The sequence below is a fragment of the Podarcis bocagei genome (assembly GCF_964188305.1).
Source record: "Podarcis bocagei genome assembly, chromosome: 17".
Lineage (NCBI taxonomy): Eukaryota > Metazoa > Chordata > Lepidosauria > Squamata > Lacertidae > Podarcis > Podarcis bocagei.
Window position 1 is genome coordinate 27,938,541 of NC_138143.1, and position 18,816 is coordinate 27,957,356.

At 44.1% G+C, this 18,816-nt stretch overlaps 1 protein-coding gene across 1 annotated transcript in view; it reads left to right on the forward strand.

Annotated features, from left to right (window-relative positions):
• SNX30 (sorting nexin family member 30) overlaps positions 1-18,816 on the forward strand; it is a 48,048-nt gene that overhangs the window by 27,473 nt on the left and 1,759 nt on the right. The window contains exons 3-7 of the mRNA XM_081176509.1: positions 4,793-4,903; positions 6,692-6,850; positions 8,728-8,923; positions 10,123-10,322; positions 16,368-16,454. Of these exons, the coding sequence (XP_081032635.1) occupies positions 4,793-4,903; positions 6,692-6,850; positions 8,728-8,923; positions 10,123-10,322; positions 16,368-16,454 (753 nt within the window). The remainder of the gene's footprint in view (positions 1-4,792; positions 4,904-6,691; positions 6,851-8,727; positions 8,924-10,122; positions 10,323-16,367; positions 16,455-18,816) is intronic.

Sequence of the window (18,816 nt, forward strand, 5' to 3'; positions counted from 1 at the left end):
AAAGTGCCCGTGCCAGAAGCTCCTCGACCTGCTCTAGTGATTGAAGTGTCGCTAGAGCTGCAGAATGGGCACCCCCTAAAAATAAAGGCGCTATTGGACTCAGGCAGCTCCTGCAATTTTATGAGCAAGGAGTTTGTTGCTGAACACCAGATACAGACCATCCCTTTAAGCAACCCCCTGCAGGTGACCACGATTGATGGCAGGGAGTTGTTGGGAGGAGGAGTCCGCTTGCAGACTGTCCCAATGATAATGAGGGTGGCAAGGCACACAGAACTGATAGCGTTTAATGTGGCCACCCTGGGAGGCGCTCCCATTATTTTGGGAATGAGCTGGCTAGCTCTACATGATCCGCTGGTTGGCTGGCATCAAAGAGTGGTGTCCTTTGGTTCAGCACATTGCCTAGAACACTGCAAAGGGGAGAAGGGTTCAGTAGGGGCCCAAGCCACCCTAGCAGGGACTGAAGTAATGGGAAAGGTGAAGGTACCACCACAGTATGCAGATCTCAGCGACGTGTTCAGCGAGAAGGAAGCTGACCAACTACCACCTCATAGACCCTTTGATTGTCAGATCAATTTACTCCCTGGAGCACAGCTTCCCGTGGGCAAGTTGTATGCCATGTCAGACAGGGAAATGCAGGAGTTGCGAGGGTTCATTGACAAGAACCTGAAGAGAGGCTTCATCAGAGAGTCCAAAGCAGCAGGGGGGAGCCCAGTGTTCTTTGTGGACAAAAAAAATGCGGACAAGCCGAGACTTGTATGTGATTTTAGGCGGCTGAATGCAGTGACTGAACCGGTGGCGTTCCCTATGCCCAGAATTGATGATATTTTGACCATGGTGAGGAAGGGAAAGATTTTCACAAAGCTGGATCTAAGGGGGGCGTACAACCTGATACGCATAAGGAAAGGGGATGAATGGAAAACCACCATGTTTACCCCTTTGGGGGCGTTTGAATACCTCGTTATGCCATTTGGATTACAAGCAGGCTCCGCGTGTTTTCAATCTTTTATGAACCACGTGCTGGGCCCTTTGCTCTACAAGAATTGCGTTGCCTTTCTAGATGATGTGTTGGTGTATTCTGAGAATGAGGAGCAACATGTGAGAGACGTCAGAGAAGTGTTGAGCAGACTGCAAGCCAACAGGCTGTGGGTCAAACTGGAGAAGTGTCGGTTCCATACCAAGGAGGTGGAATTCCTGGGGTACCGCCTGTCAGACAAGGGATTGGCCATGGATCCCGGCAAGGTACAGGCAGTGCTGGAATGGAAAACACCCAAAACCAAGAAGGATGTGCAGAGGTTCCTAGGGTTTGGAAACTTTTATCGTAAGTTCATCCGCAACTTCGCCCATCTGACGGCGCCCATCACTGACTGTCTCAGCAGTAAGAAGAAGTTTGTATGGACGGCGGAGGCGGGGCGAGCGTTTGAGGAACTGAAAAGGGCCTTCGCCTCTGAAGAACAACTTCTGCATGTGGATTTACGAAAGAAGCTAAGGGTTGAAACAGACGCATCTGACAGAGCCATAGGGGCGGTGCTTCTTCTGCAGCCGGGGAAGGAGGAGTCGGAGTGGCGTCCGTGTGCCTTCTTCTCGCGGAAGCTGAACAAATCCGAGAGGAACTACACGGTGTACGACCGAGAACTGCTTGCTATTCATGAGGCGTTCCGGAGATGGAGGCATCTGCTAGTTGGTGCACAACATAAAGTGCAAGTGTGCACGGACCATAAAAATCTAGAGTACTGGAGAACGGCGCGAGTGCTCAACCAAAGGCAGTTGAGATGGGCCCAAGAGTTCTCCAAATTTAACTTTGAGATTTGTTATGTGCCAGGCCCAGAGAATGTTAGGGCGGACGCTCTCTCACGCAAGCCTGAATATTTGGAGGGGGAGGGAGCACCCAAAGAAACCCATATCATTCCAGAGGACCGCTGGGTGTGTGGGGCGACTTTGGTGGGGCAAAGGGAATTGGTAGAGGGTACGGTGCAGGATGCATACGCCCAGGGGAAACTCAGGGATCTCAGAGGGGAGGAAGACAAACCCGGTGGTTTTGAGGAGAGAAATGGGGCATTGTATTATAAGGGAGCGTTATATATACCTGAAGGGGAATTGAGGGAGAAAGTACTCAAGCAGCTGCACGATAGCCCCACAGCAGGGCACTTTGGGCAACACAAAACCATGTGGCTGGTTACCAGGGAATTTTGGTGGCCCAAGGTCAGGGAAGATGTGCGGGAGTATGTGAGAGGGTGTGAACAATGCCAAAGAGCCAAGGGGGAGAGGCAGGCGCCGGCTGGTTTATTAGAACCACTGCCCACACCTGAGAGACCGTGGGAAGCAGTGGCAATAGATTTCATGACTGATCTGCCAAGGTCTAGAGGGAAAACAGCCATCATGGTTGTAGTAGACCTGTTAACTAAAATGGCCCACTTCATAGCCTGCTCACATGTGGTTACAGCAGAAGAAACCGCCAAATTGTTTGTAGAGAATGTGTTTAGGTTGCATGGCGCCCCCTTGAGGGTGGTTTCAGACCGAGGGAAACAATTTACTTCCAGGTTCTGGAGGAAGCTCATGAGCTTACTGCATGTAGAGGTTAATTTCTCGACGGCCCGTCATCCTGAAACCAACGGGCAGGCGGAAAGAGCAAATGGGGTTCTCCAACAATATTTGAGGTGTTATGTTAATGACAGAGAGAATGATTGGGTGGAGAAGCTGGCGTTGGCAGAATTTGCCTACAACAATGCAGAGAACGTGTCCACGGGGATGAGCCCCTTTTTGGCTAATCACGGGTGCCATCCCAGAGCCTTCCCAGGGGGGGAGGGGGAGAACTGGAGCGTTCCAGCTGCAGAACAGTTCGTGGAAGAAATGGAAGCGATCCATCGCCAGCTCCAACTCAACTTAAACAGGGCTAAGGAGGAATATAAGAGGCAAGCAGACAAAAACAGAAGGGAAGGTGAAAGCATCAGGGTGGGGGACCAGGTGTGGCTGTCAACCCAAGGGTTGCCATTCAAAGGAGGTTGTAAGAAATTAAGACCCAAAAGGCTGGGTCCGTTTGAAGTCATACAGCAGGTCAATCCAGTGGCTTTCAGGCTCCGGTTACCGAACCACATGAAGCTGCACCCAGTTTTTCACAGGTCGTTGCTGTCACCGTATAGAGGAGACAGTGAGGGGAGGGTCACTAGGGGACCAGCAATGGAGGAGAAGGAACACAGCTACCATGTAGCGGAGATCCTCGATTCCAGGTGGAAGGGAGATCAAGTAGAGTATTTGGTAATGTGGGAAGGGGAACCGGAGTCGGAAAACACCTGGGTTAGGGCAGAGGATGTCAATGACGAGGTTTTAATAGAGACTTTTCATCAGAGGTTCCCACGTAAACCTCAGCCTGTAGCGAGGTTCCGAAGGGAATACTTTGCCACCACCGACGAGGAAGAGGAGTTGGAGGGGTTCCCAGATTCTGAAGAGGAGGAGGATTCAGCTGGCCAGGACGACGATCGATGGAGAGAATTGTTCGAGACGTCAGAAGATGAGGAAGATTCGTTTCGGGGTTTTAGCCCTTCACCTCCCAGGGGGGAGGAATTGGGAGGGGGTGAGGGGGGCCCTGGAGGGGAGGTGGATGTCAGGGAACTGCCATCAGAGCATCAGGTGGTGGAGGGACTCAGGCAGGATGAAAGAGACTCAACTGCTGAAGCAGGGACCAGCAGGGGGAGGAGTGGGTCTCTGAGGGAATGCGAGCAGGAGGGAGGGCTCAGGGAGGCTTCCAGCGAAAACAGTGGGGAGGTATCGGAGTCTCCCATAGGGAGACCCATACCTCGCAGGAAACTGTCACGCCGTGAGTCCAGGAGACGCGTTTCCGTTAAGGAACTTCTTTGTTGGAAACGCTTCCGCAGACAGCCACTGTCGGACTCTACTAGTGACTAGAGCAGACATGTCTGAGGAGCTCCGTCACACACGGAGGTTTGTGGGGGCGCACAAACTCTGAGGGAGCACGTTTTCACGCACAAGCAGCTAATCAAACCCTCACAGTATAGAAACAAGATTAACATGAAGAGACGGTGATGTGGGGCTGTTGTTTTTGCTTCCCCCCCCCCCAATGTGCTGGCTCTTGTTTTTCCCAGCAAAGCACAAATTTAGTGTCGGACATAGAGGGGATGCACGGAGAGGAATTCCCATTGCACAGGGAAAGTTCTTGTGCTAAAACGATACAGCTTCATTGGGATACAACCCTAAGTCTTAATTTTCCAAAACAAAGAAAGGGAATGCATCCATCGAAGATACAAAAAATTCATAGGCTCAGTTACTATGTTAAGGTTATCTTTTACATTTCCCACTCCTCAAGGAATGTTCCATTCAAATAACGAAAAGTTGACATATCCATCACACACTTGTCCAATAAGTCCTTCCCTTCCCTCCTCTTTATTTTCTGTCCCTTAGTTTTTATGTTTTTAAAAAATACTTGATATTTGATGTTAACTTTTGTATATTGCTTCCCCCCAAGCTTTAATAAAAAGAGCTTTCAAAATAGGGGCACTTGTCCAAGTTCAATACTGAGTTGATTCCCAGGTTGTGCATCTTAAGTTGCCAGAGGCATATGAAAATAAAATTTGTTTCTTTGCTAATGCTTGAATGGCTCGGCTTGAGGTATGGCTGGTACATTTGGCTTCAAGCCAGTATAGAAGTCAACGTTTGGTAAAAGAAATTTAATAATAATACAGTGAATGCAAAGACTAGTGATTTAAGCATATATATTTTTACTTACCCTGTCTGATTTCTCTTGCTCGCTTTTTCCCTTTCGCTTCATTTTTATTCTTAGACCACACGTGCAGAGTTTGACTTGCCAGAGTATTCCATGCGCCGAAGATACCAGGATTTTGACTGGCTCAGGAATAAACTAGAGGAATCTCAACCCACTCATCTCATTCCCGTAGGTAGTAAGTCGGGACCACTGTTTGTTGGAATAAATAATGCACTTATAAGAAGTGCACATTTCTGCTTTTTCAGCAGTAATGGATTCGAGGTGTGTTTAAAATGAAAGAGAGATAAAGAAAATGCTTGCCTCAATTATTTTGTGGGGGAAATGCAAACAGAACACTCCAAAACATTCCTGTCTGAACTAATTTATATTTCATATATTCTGACGTTATAGGTCTGTATTACAGTTGCTTACTTGCACTGTTTTCTGATCCTTAGAAATTGTACTCTGTGGCTAAACTTGACTTCTTCAATGAGAACAAAAACAGGATTTTTAAATAAAAAATCACTAATAGCTATTGCTTTTTTTTTTACACTAATATCATAATGTGTGTAGGTTATACATCCATTGTGGCATTTATGTGGTGGTATCTTTTAATTAAAAGCAGAGACATCACCTTGCCAACAAAGGTCCTTATAGTTAAAGCTATGGTTTTCCCAGTAGTGATGTATGGAAGTGAGAGCTGGACCATAAAGAAGGCTGATCGCCGAAGAATGGATGCTTTTGAATTATGGTGCTGGAGGAGACTCTTGAGAGTCCCATGGACTGCAAGAAGATCAAACCTATCCATTCATAAGGAAAGCAGCCCTGAATGCTCACTGGAAGGACAGATCCTGAAGCTGAGGTTCCAATACTTTGGCCACCTCATGAGAAGAGAAGACTCCCTGGAAAAGACCCTGATGTTGGGAAAGATTGAAGGCACAAGGAGAAGGGGACAACAGAGGACGAGATGGTTGGACAGTGTTCTTGAAGCTACCAGCATGAGTTTGACCAAACTGCAGGAAGCAGTGGAAGACAGGAGTGCCTGGCGTGCTCTGGTCCATGGGTTCACGAAGAGTCAGACACGACTAAATGACTAAACAACAACAAAAATCTTTTAATTTTTAAGAACCTCTTTATTTTTCAGAAGTATTGTGTAGTATTTAATAAAAACAGAAAAAGTGCACAATAACAGATAAAAAATTACTGAAACAGCATGTTAGATCAACAATACCTTTTATGATGTAGAACCCTCACTCACTTCTTGTGGGCTAAGATTCAAAGACCTGCCCCATCACAAAAAAATGTTTCTCAGTTCTTCCTGAATTGTCTGCTGGTGTGATGCTCTCAAAAATATGTTTGGGAGGGACTTACACAGGTAACAAGCCACTAGAAGCTACCTGGCCCAACACTTTCGGGTTGTGTGTGTTCGTGCTCCATGTTTACCTAATTTGGGTTCACTGGTTGATATCAAACATTCATTGTACCCACAGTAGACCCATTGAATTCAATGGACCTAAAATACTTAAGCCCATTGACTTAAGTGGGTTTATTTTGCATATTATTTCATTAGATCTCTCTAACAACATGACTTTACTCAGAATGCATTTGGAGTCAGCAAAGCTTCAAAAACCCGTCTTTCAAAAAAGCTTCCTCTGAATGGGTGAACACTACTTTGACTTCCCTTCAGAAACAATTACTGCTTAAACTTATTTTTAGGTGAAAAGGTGCAAGTCAGCAGTTTCTTCTGGCCCAGTGATGTCTCGTAACATCTGTGCTGTGCTCTCCAACTCTCTCCGTACACTGATGAACTATGAAAATACTGTTACAAAATATTTGCTTCGGTTTTTTTAAAACTTCTGTTTACTATTGTAGTGGAAGAAAAACTTGAATGTGCATGTTTTCTAAAACATCAAAGCTTGAGGATAGAGATTTTCTTGTCCTTCTAAGCTCCTAAGATTTTTTCCTGTTCCCTTCCAGCCTCTCCCAGAGAAATTTGTGGTCAAAGGAGTTGTTGATCGCTTTTCAGAAGAATTTGTTGAGACGAGGAGGAAGGCCTTGGATAAATTTTTGAAAAGGATTGCTGATCATCCTGTTCTTTCTTTTAACGAACACTTTCATGTGTTTCTTACTGCCAAAGTAAGTAAAGCAAACCGGTGCAGAACTGTGTTTCAATGGATGTGTTTAGAGGTGGAAGCCTTTGTTTAGAATCTGATGAAAGATTGCTTATCAATGTTAAACATGCTTTTAAATAGCACCATCAAATTCATTTGATAACCACTCATGTTATACAGCTACTTTGGGTGCCAGTATTTGACAGTTACCGTATTTTTCGGTGTATAAGACTAGGTTTTCCTCCTAAAAAATAATGTCAAAAATTAGGGAGCATCTTATACACAGATACATCCCCCATTTTCTTAAATCTGAGTCCCCCAAAATAGGGGCAACTTATACATAGGGCTTCTTATAGACGGAAAAATATGGTATATCTTTATCAGTATGCCTTAAGCTTAGCATTTGAAAGAGCACAATAGAATCTAGCGCCTTCATTATACAGCTTTAAAGGTAAAGGACCCCTGACAGTTAAGTCCAGTCGCGAATGACTCTGGGGTTGTGGCGCTCATCTCGCTTTACTGGTTGAGGGAGCCGACGTTTGTCCGCAGACAGTTTTTCCGGGTCATGTGGCCAACATGACTAAGCCACTTCTGGTGAAACCAGAGCAGTGCACAGAAATGCTGTTTACCTTCCCACCAGGGTGGTACCTATTTATCTACTTGCACTTTGACGTGCTTTTGAACTGCTAGGTTGGCAGGAGCTGGAACCGAGCAACAGGAGCTCACTCCATTGCAGGGATTCGAACCGCCGACCTTCTGACCAGCAAGCCCAAGGCTCAGTGGTTTACACCACAGCACTACCCACGTCCCTATTTTACACCTTTTACGTCCCTATTATACACCTTTAGGCACAAGGCAAAAACGTCCCTTTTCAACCAGGCCTTTGGTTGATTTGATTGACATCCTATGCCCTTTTAAAATGGGGGGGGGGGTTTGGGTGGAGGTTTATTCAGTTGTTTTTATTTTGATTATGTATTTTGTGGTTTTATATTTTGTTTTTATTCTGTGAACCTCCCTGAGACCTCCTGGTTTAGGGCAGTATATAAATGCAAACAAACAAACAAACAGCTAGGACAGAGATTGGATACAGGGGAAACTGAGAGGTTTGCTTTCAAGAAAAAGAGAAGACTGAGCTGTGGGTGGGTGGGAGAAGCAAACAGAAATAAGATATCCTACTGTGAACAGACCAAAGGCTTGTCTACTCTAAAATTCGGTTTCCCTCAATGATTAAACAGATTTATTTGAGAAGCCCACTAGAAAGTCTTCTAACGTGGCAGCCGCCCCCACATGTTGTGGTAGGGAGTCACAAAGTTTCTCTTCCTCCTTCCCTCACCTGTTATAAATATCTTCTTTGCGTACTATTACTGCAGTGGTGTGACTGCTGCTGCTTGCATTCTGGTTGTTGTTATAAATCACCACTAATGCAGATGAGGCCTAAGTTTGGCACAGCCCTAAGAGTGTAACTTCTGCAGATGTATTTATTTTGGAATAAACGAAAACAACTCGTCTTAATGGGAGTTTTGGAGCATTAACACAGGTTGTAAGGGCCTGTAACTCTCTGCGGTCCTCAGAATAGAATAGACTGAAACTCTAGCTTCCCCAAGTTTGTTGTTGAACAAATAAACAGTGGTACCTCAGAAGTCGAATGGAATCAGTTCCGGAAGTCTTTTCGACTTCCAGAACGTTCAGAAACAGAGGCGCGGCTTCGAATTGGCTGCAGAAAGCTGCATCGGATGTTCGCATTACAAAGAACGTTTGCAAACTGGAACACTCACTTCCAGGTTTGCAGCGTTCGGGAGCCAAAACGTTTGACTCCCAAGGTGTTCGGCTTCCAAGGTACGACTGTATTTGGAAGACATAAACATAATCTAAAAGCTAATTGGCTGCTCTTGTCGTCCATAGGATCTTCATGCTTATAAAAAGCAGGGAATGGCCTTGCTTTCTAAGATGGGAGAATCGGTAAAATATGTCACAGGAAGCTATAAACTCAGAAGTCGACCGGTGGAGTTTGCTGCCATTGGTGACTACCTAGATACTTTTTCTCTGAAGCTTGGAACCATTGACAGAATAGCACAACGAATTATCAAGGAGGAAGTAGGTGAGTAGTATGTGCAGCTTTTCTTTATAACTCTAATTCTTGCTCCACTAGCAAAGTCTGGATGCCAGCGGTGGGGGAACACGCGGCCTCCCAATTCCCATCAGCTGAGCCAAAGTGGCTGGTGGTCAAGCATGATGGGGATTATAGCCTGGCTATGTCTGGGAAGCCATAGGTTCCCATCCCCAGTATACACATTTTCAGAATATGTGTTGCATATGGAATCAAAAATATAATTACTTCTGTTGCTCCTAGCTCAAATCCTGTCGCGAGTTCATCATACTATAATATTTCATTTAGTACAGTGGTACCTCGGGTTACATACACTTCAGGTTACATACGCTTCAGGTTACAGACTCTGCTAACCCAGAAATAGTGACAGATAGGTAGACCTATCTGTAAGACCTATTACAGTCGTTAAGAGTCGTCAACAGGCTCATCTCAGCTATCTGCCTATCTCCCATTCCCACCACCCTTCTGAGTAATACCCCTCCCCACCTTCTCACTATATAGAAGGATCTGGCAACTTCTGTTTCAGTGTATCTGAAGAAGTGTGCATGCACACGAAAGCTCATACCAAGAACTAACTTAGTTGGTCTTTAAGGTGCTACTGGAAGGAATTTTTTTATCCAGAAATAGTGCTTCAGGTTAAGTACAGTTTCAGGTTAAGAACAGACCTTCGGAACAAATTAAGTACTTAACCCGAGGTACCACTGTAGTCTGAAAAAGATGTCCATTCTGCCACAAACACTATTGTGGTTATGATTTAGTAGATAGTGCAGTAGAAGGTGAGAAACAACAACTTCATGGAAAATGGGGAAGTTGATAAATCTGAGAAGAGATGAAATTGTGTTTGGATTGTATATGTTTAAAATGTTGAAACAATAAAATATAATTGAAAAAGGGGAATTAAAAATGTATTGCGTGTGCATTCAGAATGGCTAAATTCCTTTGTCGTTCTTTGTCCTCCTGCATCTTAACTTGTAGCAAGATGCTTACAGCAATTACCCAAAGGTCCTAGACCTTCCTTTGTAGGTTCTGACACTTTTATTATTGGTATTTTCCTTATCACAAGAAGTTTCTGATCTGAAAGTTAGGCTTGTTGACTTTAAAAACAAACACACAAACCCTCTGGTGCCGTCTTGAAACCCAGAAACCAGAACTTTCCTGCCTTTTATTTTCATAGCATCGTTCTCTTGCAGAATACCTTGTGGAGCTCCGAGAGTATGGTCCTATTTACTCAACCTGGAGTGGGTTAGAGAAAGAGCTGTCGGAGCCTCTTGAAGGAGTATCTGCCTGCATTGGGAATTGCTGTACGGCACTCGAGGAACTGAGCGAAGACATGACCGAAGACTTTCTTCCTGTCCTAAGAGAGTATATGCTGTACTCGGAGTCCATGAAGGTAACATGGGATTTGTGGCAGGCAGATGTTTGCATCTAGGAAAACAGCTTTCCCAGAAATGCCAGCGTGTGGACATTTTGTGGGCATAAAACTACTGCATCCCCTTCAGGAGATCTCTGTGTGGCCTCTTCTACCTGCTGCTTTCATTTTGACACAAAATGGTTCCAGAAATTATATATATAGATAAAGTACCCCAAGCTTTCAAAATCATGGAACTCATGCAGATGTAACACTGGCTTCCTGCTAATCTTGGTTAGCAAAGTCAGAACTATTCCCAGAAACGATGTGCTTCCTTCCCTGGAACAAATCTCACCGTCTCTCCTTTAATATGGCAGACATTTGACTTCATCTTTCTGGCTATTGAATGGTTCAGCCAGTTAGGACCATGTAACACGGATACTGAAAGAACTCCTCTGGTTGTCGCTTTGCTACTGGGTTAAATTGAAGGTATAACTGACAACTTATAGAAACTCCATCCAGAACAGCGTGTTGCGGAAAGGGAGGCAGGATTGTCCTATCTGGCAAGCTGATTGCCGTTGTGTGATGTTGGATTCCACCCGTGTTCTTAACTTAGGGTTCCTTGCAACATAGCCTCTGAAATTGATTTCATCCTGCAGTTCTTCAGATCCTGACTTACTGCCACACTTTGCTAGCCCTAACCATGATGAATCTGGGTGCGACCACATTGTGTAGTAGTAATGTTGGTGCCAGTGAACCCTTAGCTGTGATTGAGGGTAGAAGATGTAATAATCTTTTTTCTAGGTGTGAGATGGAAGGCAGGTTGCAGCTGCTGCCTCTCAATTCTGGCTAAGCATGGTTAGCAGGGGGGCAATGTGTAGTCCCCATAGATGACAGGTGAGTTTGCTAGCATATCAAATACTTGAAAATCCTTACCTCCAGGGTATACCTGTGTGCGTGTGTATCCATGGCAGTGCTAGCTGTCTGCAGGATTTTAAATAGGTGTAACCAGTGTTAGAAACTGAGATTGGAAAGCTAGAAGCTAAATGGCACCTTAAACCTAGGTTATGGGTGCAACAACGGAATGTCCGGGTGTGCGTTTTTTAATAACAAGAATACAAAGCTGAAAATGAATGAACTGCAGCTAAAAGATGATGTTCATTTTTCACATGGTCTAGTCCTTCCCCTGCCCCCACCCCCCTAATATTCTTAAGAAAGTAGCTGGAAGCAGGGAGGCAGAAAAAAGTCCTCCTTTCCTTCCAATCTGCAGCTTTAATCTGAAATCTTAGGCTCATTACTGTGCCCAGAGCTCGAAAACTGCTTGCACTAATGAAATTCCCTGTTGCAAAACACGCCTAGAACAATGGGAGTTTCGAACACTGGGTGTAACAGGCCGCTTCCAGGTGTTATGGGGACTGACTAGCCATGAAGATGGGACATTACCTTCTTCTGCAAGCCTGCATATCCCCATGCCTTGTAACTGATAAATAATTCTTCTCTTTTTACCATCATGGTGCAGCCTTCACTGCTTTGAGAAGTCGCATGTGGCCCCTGTATGAAAGGGGTTGCCCAAATGTGTCTCTCTGATGCACTGATTATGATATATAAGCTGTGGGAAGGGCCTCGGGGCCTGCTAGGTATCATTTCCATGCTGACTTGCTATTACAAGAAAAGAAAAGCAGGAGTAGGAACTGTTGAGATGATATAAAGCATTCTGGGCACAGTTAGTACAAACAGTTCCCTGTGGAATGTTTTGATATTAGGTAAATGGAGTTAACGGTTGGGCTTTTTTGAGGGTGTGTGTGTGTGTGTATGTGTGCGTGCGTGCGTGCGTGTATGTGTGTGTGTGTGTGTGTATGCCTGAGCAGCTGAAAGTATGCAGATGAATTCTCATGTGGGTGCAGCAGTCAACTGCCGTCCCCTGTCCCTTGAGAAACTACAACTTTGTGCAGCTTTAAGAAATCCCTTACCATTGTATTAATGCATCGGCTTCAATGCTCTGCTTGTAGAACAACATATAATGAATAATATGCAACCATGCTTTTTTTCTTTTTTTGCAGAGCAAATTTAATTTTCTGTATTCTTTACTGTAAGAAATGGCTAAAGTCCTTGGCCCAGGTCAAAACACAAACTCCGTTTTTTAAACGGAGAACTTTTTGCCCCCCTGATATTTTATGCAACTTAAAGAGAGAGGGAAGAAACTAGGAAGTACTGCGAACGTGTTTTAAAAATATAAAAAGAAAGGAAGGTTTGCTTAAGCGCAGGTTGCATCCAGGGGAAGGCCTCATCTGCACTATGCATTTAAAGCAGTATCAAAGCACTTTTAAACAGCCGTGGCTTCCCCCAAAGAACTCTGGGAAATGCAGCATATTAATCACCAGTAAATTTGAGCATATATCAGCCAGTCCCGTATAATCTTAGCCTGGAGGATAACTTTTTTAAAAAAATAATATTTTTTAATTAATTTTCAACACAAATATACAATCTTATCCAAATTTCCACAAATTTAACTCTCTTTGGACTTCCTTCAGCTTCTCTGATAATCATCCGTATTTACCTCTCAATTACACATTTCTTCTGTTTTTTATTGCCATTAGTCTTCCCTCCCACTATCTGTTTCTTTTTAACAATATATCTCAACTTTCACAGTGCTTCTTGAAACCCCACTAGCGTTGTTTGCACATCACATATTCTTTTCAGATATTCAACAAATTTTCCCCAGTCCCCGATGAACTTTTGGTCTCGAAGATACCTGATTTTCCCAGTTAGTTTGTCCAATTCTGCATAGTCTGTCAGTTTCATTCTCCATTCTTCTATCGTCAGTAGCTTGGAGGATAACTTTTGAAGAGTACCTATGAATTTTTTTGTGAGTGATTAAAAATAAATAGGGGTCTACATATAACTTGAGATGGACTCGAGCATGCTCCTTTTCCGTTAATGGGGTGGAATATTGAGCTAGCATTCAGTGGTATGGGATGGGGTGGGAGACGATAAATTAAGCCCTATACAGGCGTTCTGCCCTCATGCCGTTACCATAGTCTGAGGGAAAGTGCAGGGATGTGTTTGCTGGATCCTGCTCTCGCCAGCCTTCCCTCCTTGGAGGAGAATTCTGAAGTGTAGACTTCCTGTGTGGTCAAAGTTCTAAACTGAGGAACGTACATTCATAGAACAGCATCCCTGCTCCAGACCTTTCCACATCCTAGTGTGGATGGCAGTGGGACTGACTGGGTGATGAGGACCTAAAATATGGGGGGCAGGGCCAGTGAGACAGACCCACATCTCCCCGTTGGGTAATCACACGAGGGCAGCACATCACCTGTATAGGATTCTAGAGAAGGCAACATCAGTCCTCTTTCTCCAGAAACTGATGTAATCATTCTTCACCTTTTCTTTCTGTCCGCAAACAAATACGTATTGTCCCAGACCTGCCTGTCTGCTAGTCATGTGCCTTTCGAATGCAATATATTAATGATTAAACCGTAAGTTTGAATCTCCACATATTCTGCAGGCAGATTTCTTTTAGCTGAAGGCATTTCTGCACCAAAGCAGAAATACCTGTTCCATTGGAAGGGCTTATCTACCTCTCTAATAACTATAGGGAAAAGTTGCACATCACTGTGATTCTCCCAGAGCAAATAAAGCTGTGCCTTTTAAACTGCAGAAAGCATGCATGATGCAGGTGTCACACATCCTAAGTTATTGAATCACATCAGCAGATAAGTGCATATCTTTCAGCTGTTGAATGGATCACAAAATTGGTAGGTGCTATTATGGCCAGGTTTCAGCACCAGATTTACTTACCTGCCTTCCTGTTCAGTGTCAGATTTGCACACAGAACAGCTAAAAACATCCCCTGTAGTTAATATCTGATCAGAACGGTCCCATCATTTGAACAAAGACTTTGGCATCACTGGAGTACTGAAAAGTTCTGTTTAGGTTAGGGATGTCATTGTCAGATGGGATGTCAAAAAAGGACTGTGAAATAGCTGCCCTTTATTTGTTGCGCTGCAATTTGCTGGCTCACATGAACGAAAAGGTGCTTCTTTAAAACGGTTTCCTTCCGCTGCCTTTATATAAATGGTTTCCAATGAAATTTATTGCTGAAAAGCATAACTGGGTGAAATGGGCTTTGATGGGCAAATAACAAGTTGTTCTGCACATTTGCTGAAGCCTCTCCTGCCCACAAGCCAATAAAACCAAACCTTGTAACCGCAAAGCCTCTTGGAACCGTTTCAGTGATAGCTGCTAGACAGGGCAGCCTGTATATGTGATAGATCTTATCCTCACCGTATCTTTAAAGTTTTGAGGTAGGTAGCAAACCTGAGAGTGAGCACCAGCCATTCAGAATTGCTTTAATAGCATTTCAGGAGATGTGCTTGATATCTCAAAACAAAGTATTTAGTTTGGGGGATAGGCAGATTTAAATAGAGTGCCTTGCTGTAATCAAATGTTTTGGAGGTACTAATACAGTTTGTAGTGCTTGGGTGTGGGGGGACGACCAGTAGTTAATTTTTACAACAGATTTACACTGCTATGAGAGCAAGGATTTGTAGCTTGTAAATTTTTGAGCTGCATTCTGTAGTCCTGCCAAATTTGTTTTGCCGGGATGAAATGATTTCTGATCTCTGTCCTGCTGTTCTTGAAAGGAGCTTAAAATGCGTGAGCTTCATAGCTGAGTGATGACTTTGAACTTTTTCACAGCCAAGCCACTGTGTTGCAAACACTATCCAAGATTCCCTATCCCTTCTGAAGGGTGATGATGATCATGCACTGAAATAAGGATTGTTTCACTGACTCAAATAGTTGTGATCCTTCCAGTCTACCTCTGCAATCTGGAAGACCCCTAATAATTATGATGATGATGATGATGATAATAATAATAATTTATTTATACTCTGCCACTCTGGGAAGCTTCCAACAAAATATTAAAAATACAATAAAACATCAAACATTAAAAACTTGCACAAATGGGGCTGCCTTCAGATGTCTTCTAAAAGTCAGATACAGTGGACCCTCCAGATATGAACTTAATTTGTTCAGGGGGTCCTTACATACCCTGAAAAGTCTGCAACATGAGGCACCGCTTCTGTGCATGCATGCGCGGCAGAACCTGGAAGTATACACTTCTGGGGTTGCCGTGTTCACAACCCAAAAGTTACATTACCCAAAGGTAACATAACCCGAGGGTCTACTGTGGTTGTTTATTTCCTTGACATCTGATGGGAGGGCATTCCATAGGGCGGACGCCACTATAGAGAGGTTCCTCTGCCTGGTTCCCTTTAACTTCTCTTCTCGCAGTGAAGGAACTGCCAGAAGGCCCTCAGCGCTGGACCTCAGTGTCCAGGCTGAACGATGGGGGTGGAGACTCTCCTTCAGGTATACTGGGCCGAGGCTGTTTAGGGATTTAAAGGTCAGCACTGAGACTTTGAATTGTGCTCAGAAATGTGCTGGGAGCCAATGTAGGTCTTTCAGGACTAGTGTCATATGGTCTTGGTGGCCACTCCCAGTCACCAGTCTAGCTGCCGCATTCTGGATTAGTTGTAGTTTCCGGGTCACCTTCAAAGGTAGCCCCACGTAGAGCACATTGCAGTAGTCCAAGCGGGAGATAACCAGGGCATGTACCACTCTGGGAAGACACTGCGCAAGCAGGTAGGGTCGCAACACTAGGAGAATGCTCTCCCCATTGCTGGCTACTGAACTTGCCCCCCAGCAGCCAGGAAATGAACCTGGACCTTCATTTCTGACCTTCTAGAACAGTGGTTCCCAACTGGTGGTCTGCGGACCCTAGATGTTGCTGAACTACAACTCCCATCAGCCCCCAACCAGCTTGGCCAACGGGAGTTGTGATTCAGCAACAGCTGGAGGACCATAGATTTCCCATAGCTGGTCTAATGCAAGAAGACAATGCAACTGCCACCACCCTTTCCAAGCCAATAGACCTCTACTGCTGACACTTAAGTGATGCTGGTTTCAAGTGGATTACAGCTGGCTTGGGGTGACAAGCCGAAGTTCATATGAAGTGTGTGTGTGGCCATAACCCTTGCATCTTCTCTGATTGCATCCTGTCTCTTTCCTTCCCCGCTTTAGAATGTGTTGAAGAAAAGAGATCAAGTTCAAGCCGAATATGAAGCCAAACTGGAAGCTGTGGTCTTAAAAAGAGAAGACCGCCCCAAGGTTAGTCCTCTTTGGGCTAAGTCTCCCACTCCATTGTCTTCAGCAAGATTAAAAAGCTTTTGTGCAACGTTGAAAAGGGCAGTAAATACAGGTGACTAAAAAGCAATCTATTGGACTGCAAACTGGATTCTTGGACTTGATCTTTGGTGAGGAAAAGATCATTTGTTTGGGTAGGAGGGACGTCAGGAAACAAAACTGCTCAATACCACAAACAATTGAATACCCCAGGTTAGCCAATTGGTGGTCTGATGATTTTAATTGTGACAAGGGGTAATAAAATATATACGCAGATTTGAACAATAATTATTGATGTCCATTGCTTGTGTAAATTATACTTTCCTGTCAACCAGCTTTGGTTTATCTCACAGCATGTGTTGGCTGGCTTTTGGGCAGGTATGAGGAACCTTTGGCCTTCTGAATTTTGGATTGGAGCACCCATCACCCTTGACCATTGGCCATGCTGGCTGGGGCGGACAGGTGTTGGAGATCAACAACATCTGGAAGACCATAGGTTTTCCATTCCTGGTCTCAATTTAAGGTTTTATGAAAGAACCTATGTTAAGGTTCTTTTCACATAGATTGAATTGAGCTATCCATTAGTGGAGTAACTACGTTTGTCACTGTATTTCTGGAGAATAGAAGCTGTTACCTTAGTGTTGGTGCTTGAATGCACATTGATTCCTTAACTGATGAATAAGCAGCAGAGGCCTTATCTGCCGTGCCACCAATATTTAAAAGTTTTAAAAATTAGTAATTATACTAATTCACTTTGAAGTTAATCTTTTTCTTTTCATCTTAGGCACAGCCTCCTTTAATTAATGCAATTTTATTTGAAAGCAGTGACAACTAATAGGTTTGCTTTGCCAGTTAGAGCCTTTCCACTTCGTCTTCTGTTTAAGCTAATAGAACAATTAACAATTTAAGCTCTGGATTTATCTCGTCTGTGCTCCACTGCTCTTCAAATGTATTCAGGACAGTGTGTATTAGGAACTGTGTTTTAACCTTGGAACAGTCCTGTGAAGTAAGTTAGAGTAGACTGGTCCACGGCTAGCCAGTGAATTCTGTAGCTGTGTTGGGGGAAATCTGAAGCCAGGTGAGTCTGGTCCAAATTCATCGCATTGTGTAGCCACAACACCACTGGCTATACAAAGATCTCTTGTTGTCTCCCTAGCTGAAAGCTTAAAGGAAATATGGCTTTGGAATAATAATAATAATAATAATAATAATAATAATAATAATAATAATAATTATTTACACCTAGCCCCTCTGGTTGGGTTGCTCCAGCCATTCTGGGCAGTTTCCAACACAGAGACACATAATAAAACCTCAAACATCAAAAACTTCCTGCCTGATACAGGGCTGTGTTCATATGTCTTCTAAAGGTGGTGTAGTTCTTTATTTCCTTGACACAAAGGGTGTTCCACAGGGTGGGTGCCACTACCGAGAAAGCCCTCTGCTTGGTTCCCTGTAACTTCATTTCTCACAGCGAGGGAACCGCCAGAAGGCCCTTGGCGCTGGACCCACATTGAACGATGTGGGTGGAGATGCTCCTTCAGGTATACAGGGCCGAGGCTGTTCAAGGCTTTAAACTTCAGCATTGACACTTTGAATTGTGCTCAGAAATATACTGGGAGCCAGTGTAGATTCTTGGGAATAAAAACATTAGCCCTTGACACTTGTCCAAGATGCTGGTCCACCCGTGCTACTCCATAACTGCCAGCATTAACACCCTATTCGGGTGTTAAGTGTCATGTGACTATAATCACATGATGCAGGATACCAAGGCACACCTGCCCTGCGTGCACTCCTGTACTTACCCCCCCCCTCCAAGCTACTCCTGCATTAGGAGGTGGGTCTGCAGCATGGCAATCTCCCAGATGCAACATTGACACTGCCTATGAGCCACAACCCTAAAGACTCCTTTGCATTGCAGCTCACAGGGACAGCCTAGGCATTTTCACCCAGCTACCCTGCTACAGGTGTACCCCCAATGCATGGGTGGCATTGGGGAGTGACTGGTGTAAGGGGTGCATTCAGACCCCCATCGCTCCCGTCTCAAATGATTGTTTCCCGAAGCTGAACACCCAAGGGCTTAAGTCTGGGAAAGCAAATACGGTGCCTTCTTTTTCTTTAAAAAAATAAATAATAATTGATACTTTTTCAAAGAAATGCAAAAATACATACCTATTACACAGTATCTTTTTTATAATATACTGAAATAAAACAGCTACTTAGTCTAAAAGAGAACCAAGTAGGAAGAAAAGACAAGGAAAAGAGAAATGTAAAGAAAGAGAAAACGAGAGGAAAAGAAATAAAAAACTGAAGAAGGATAACATAATAATAGTAAAATAATAAATAATAA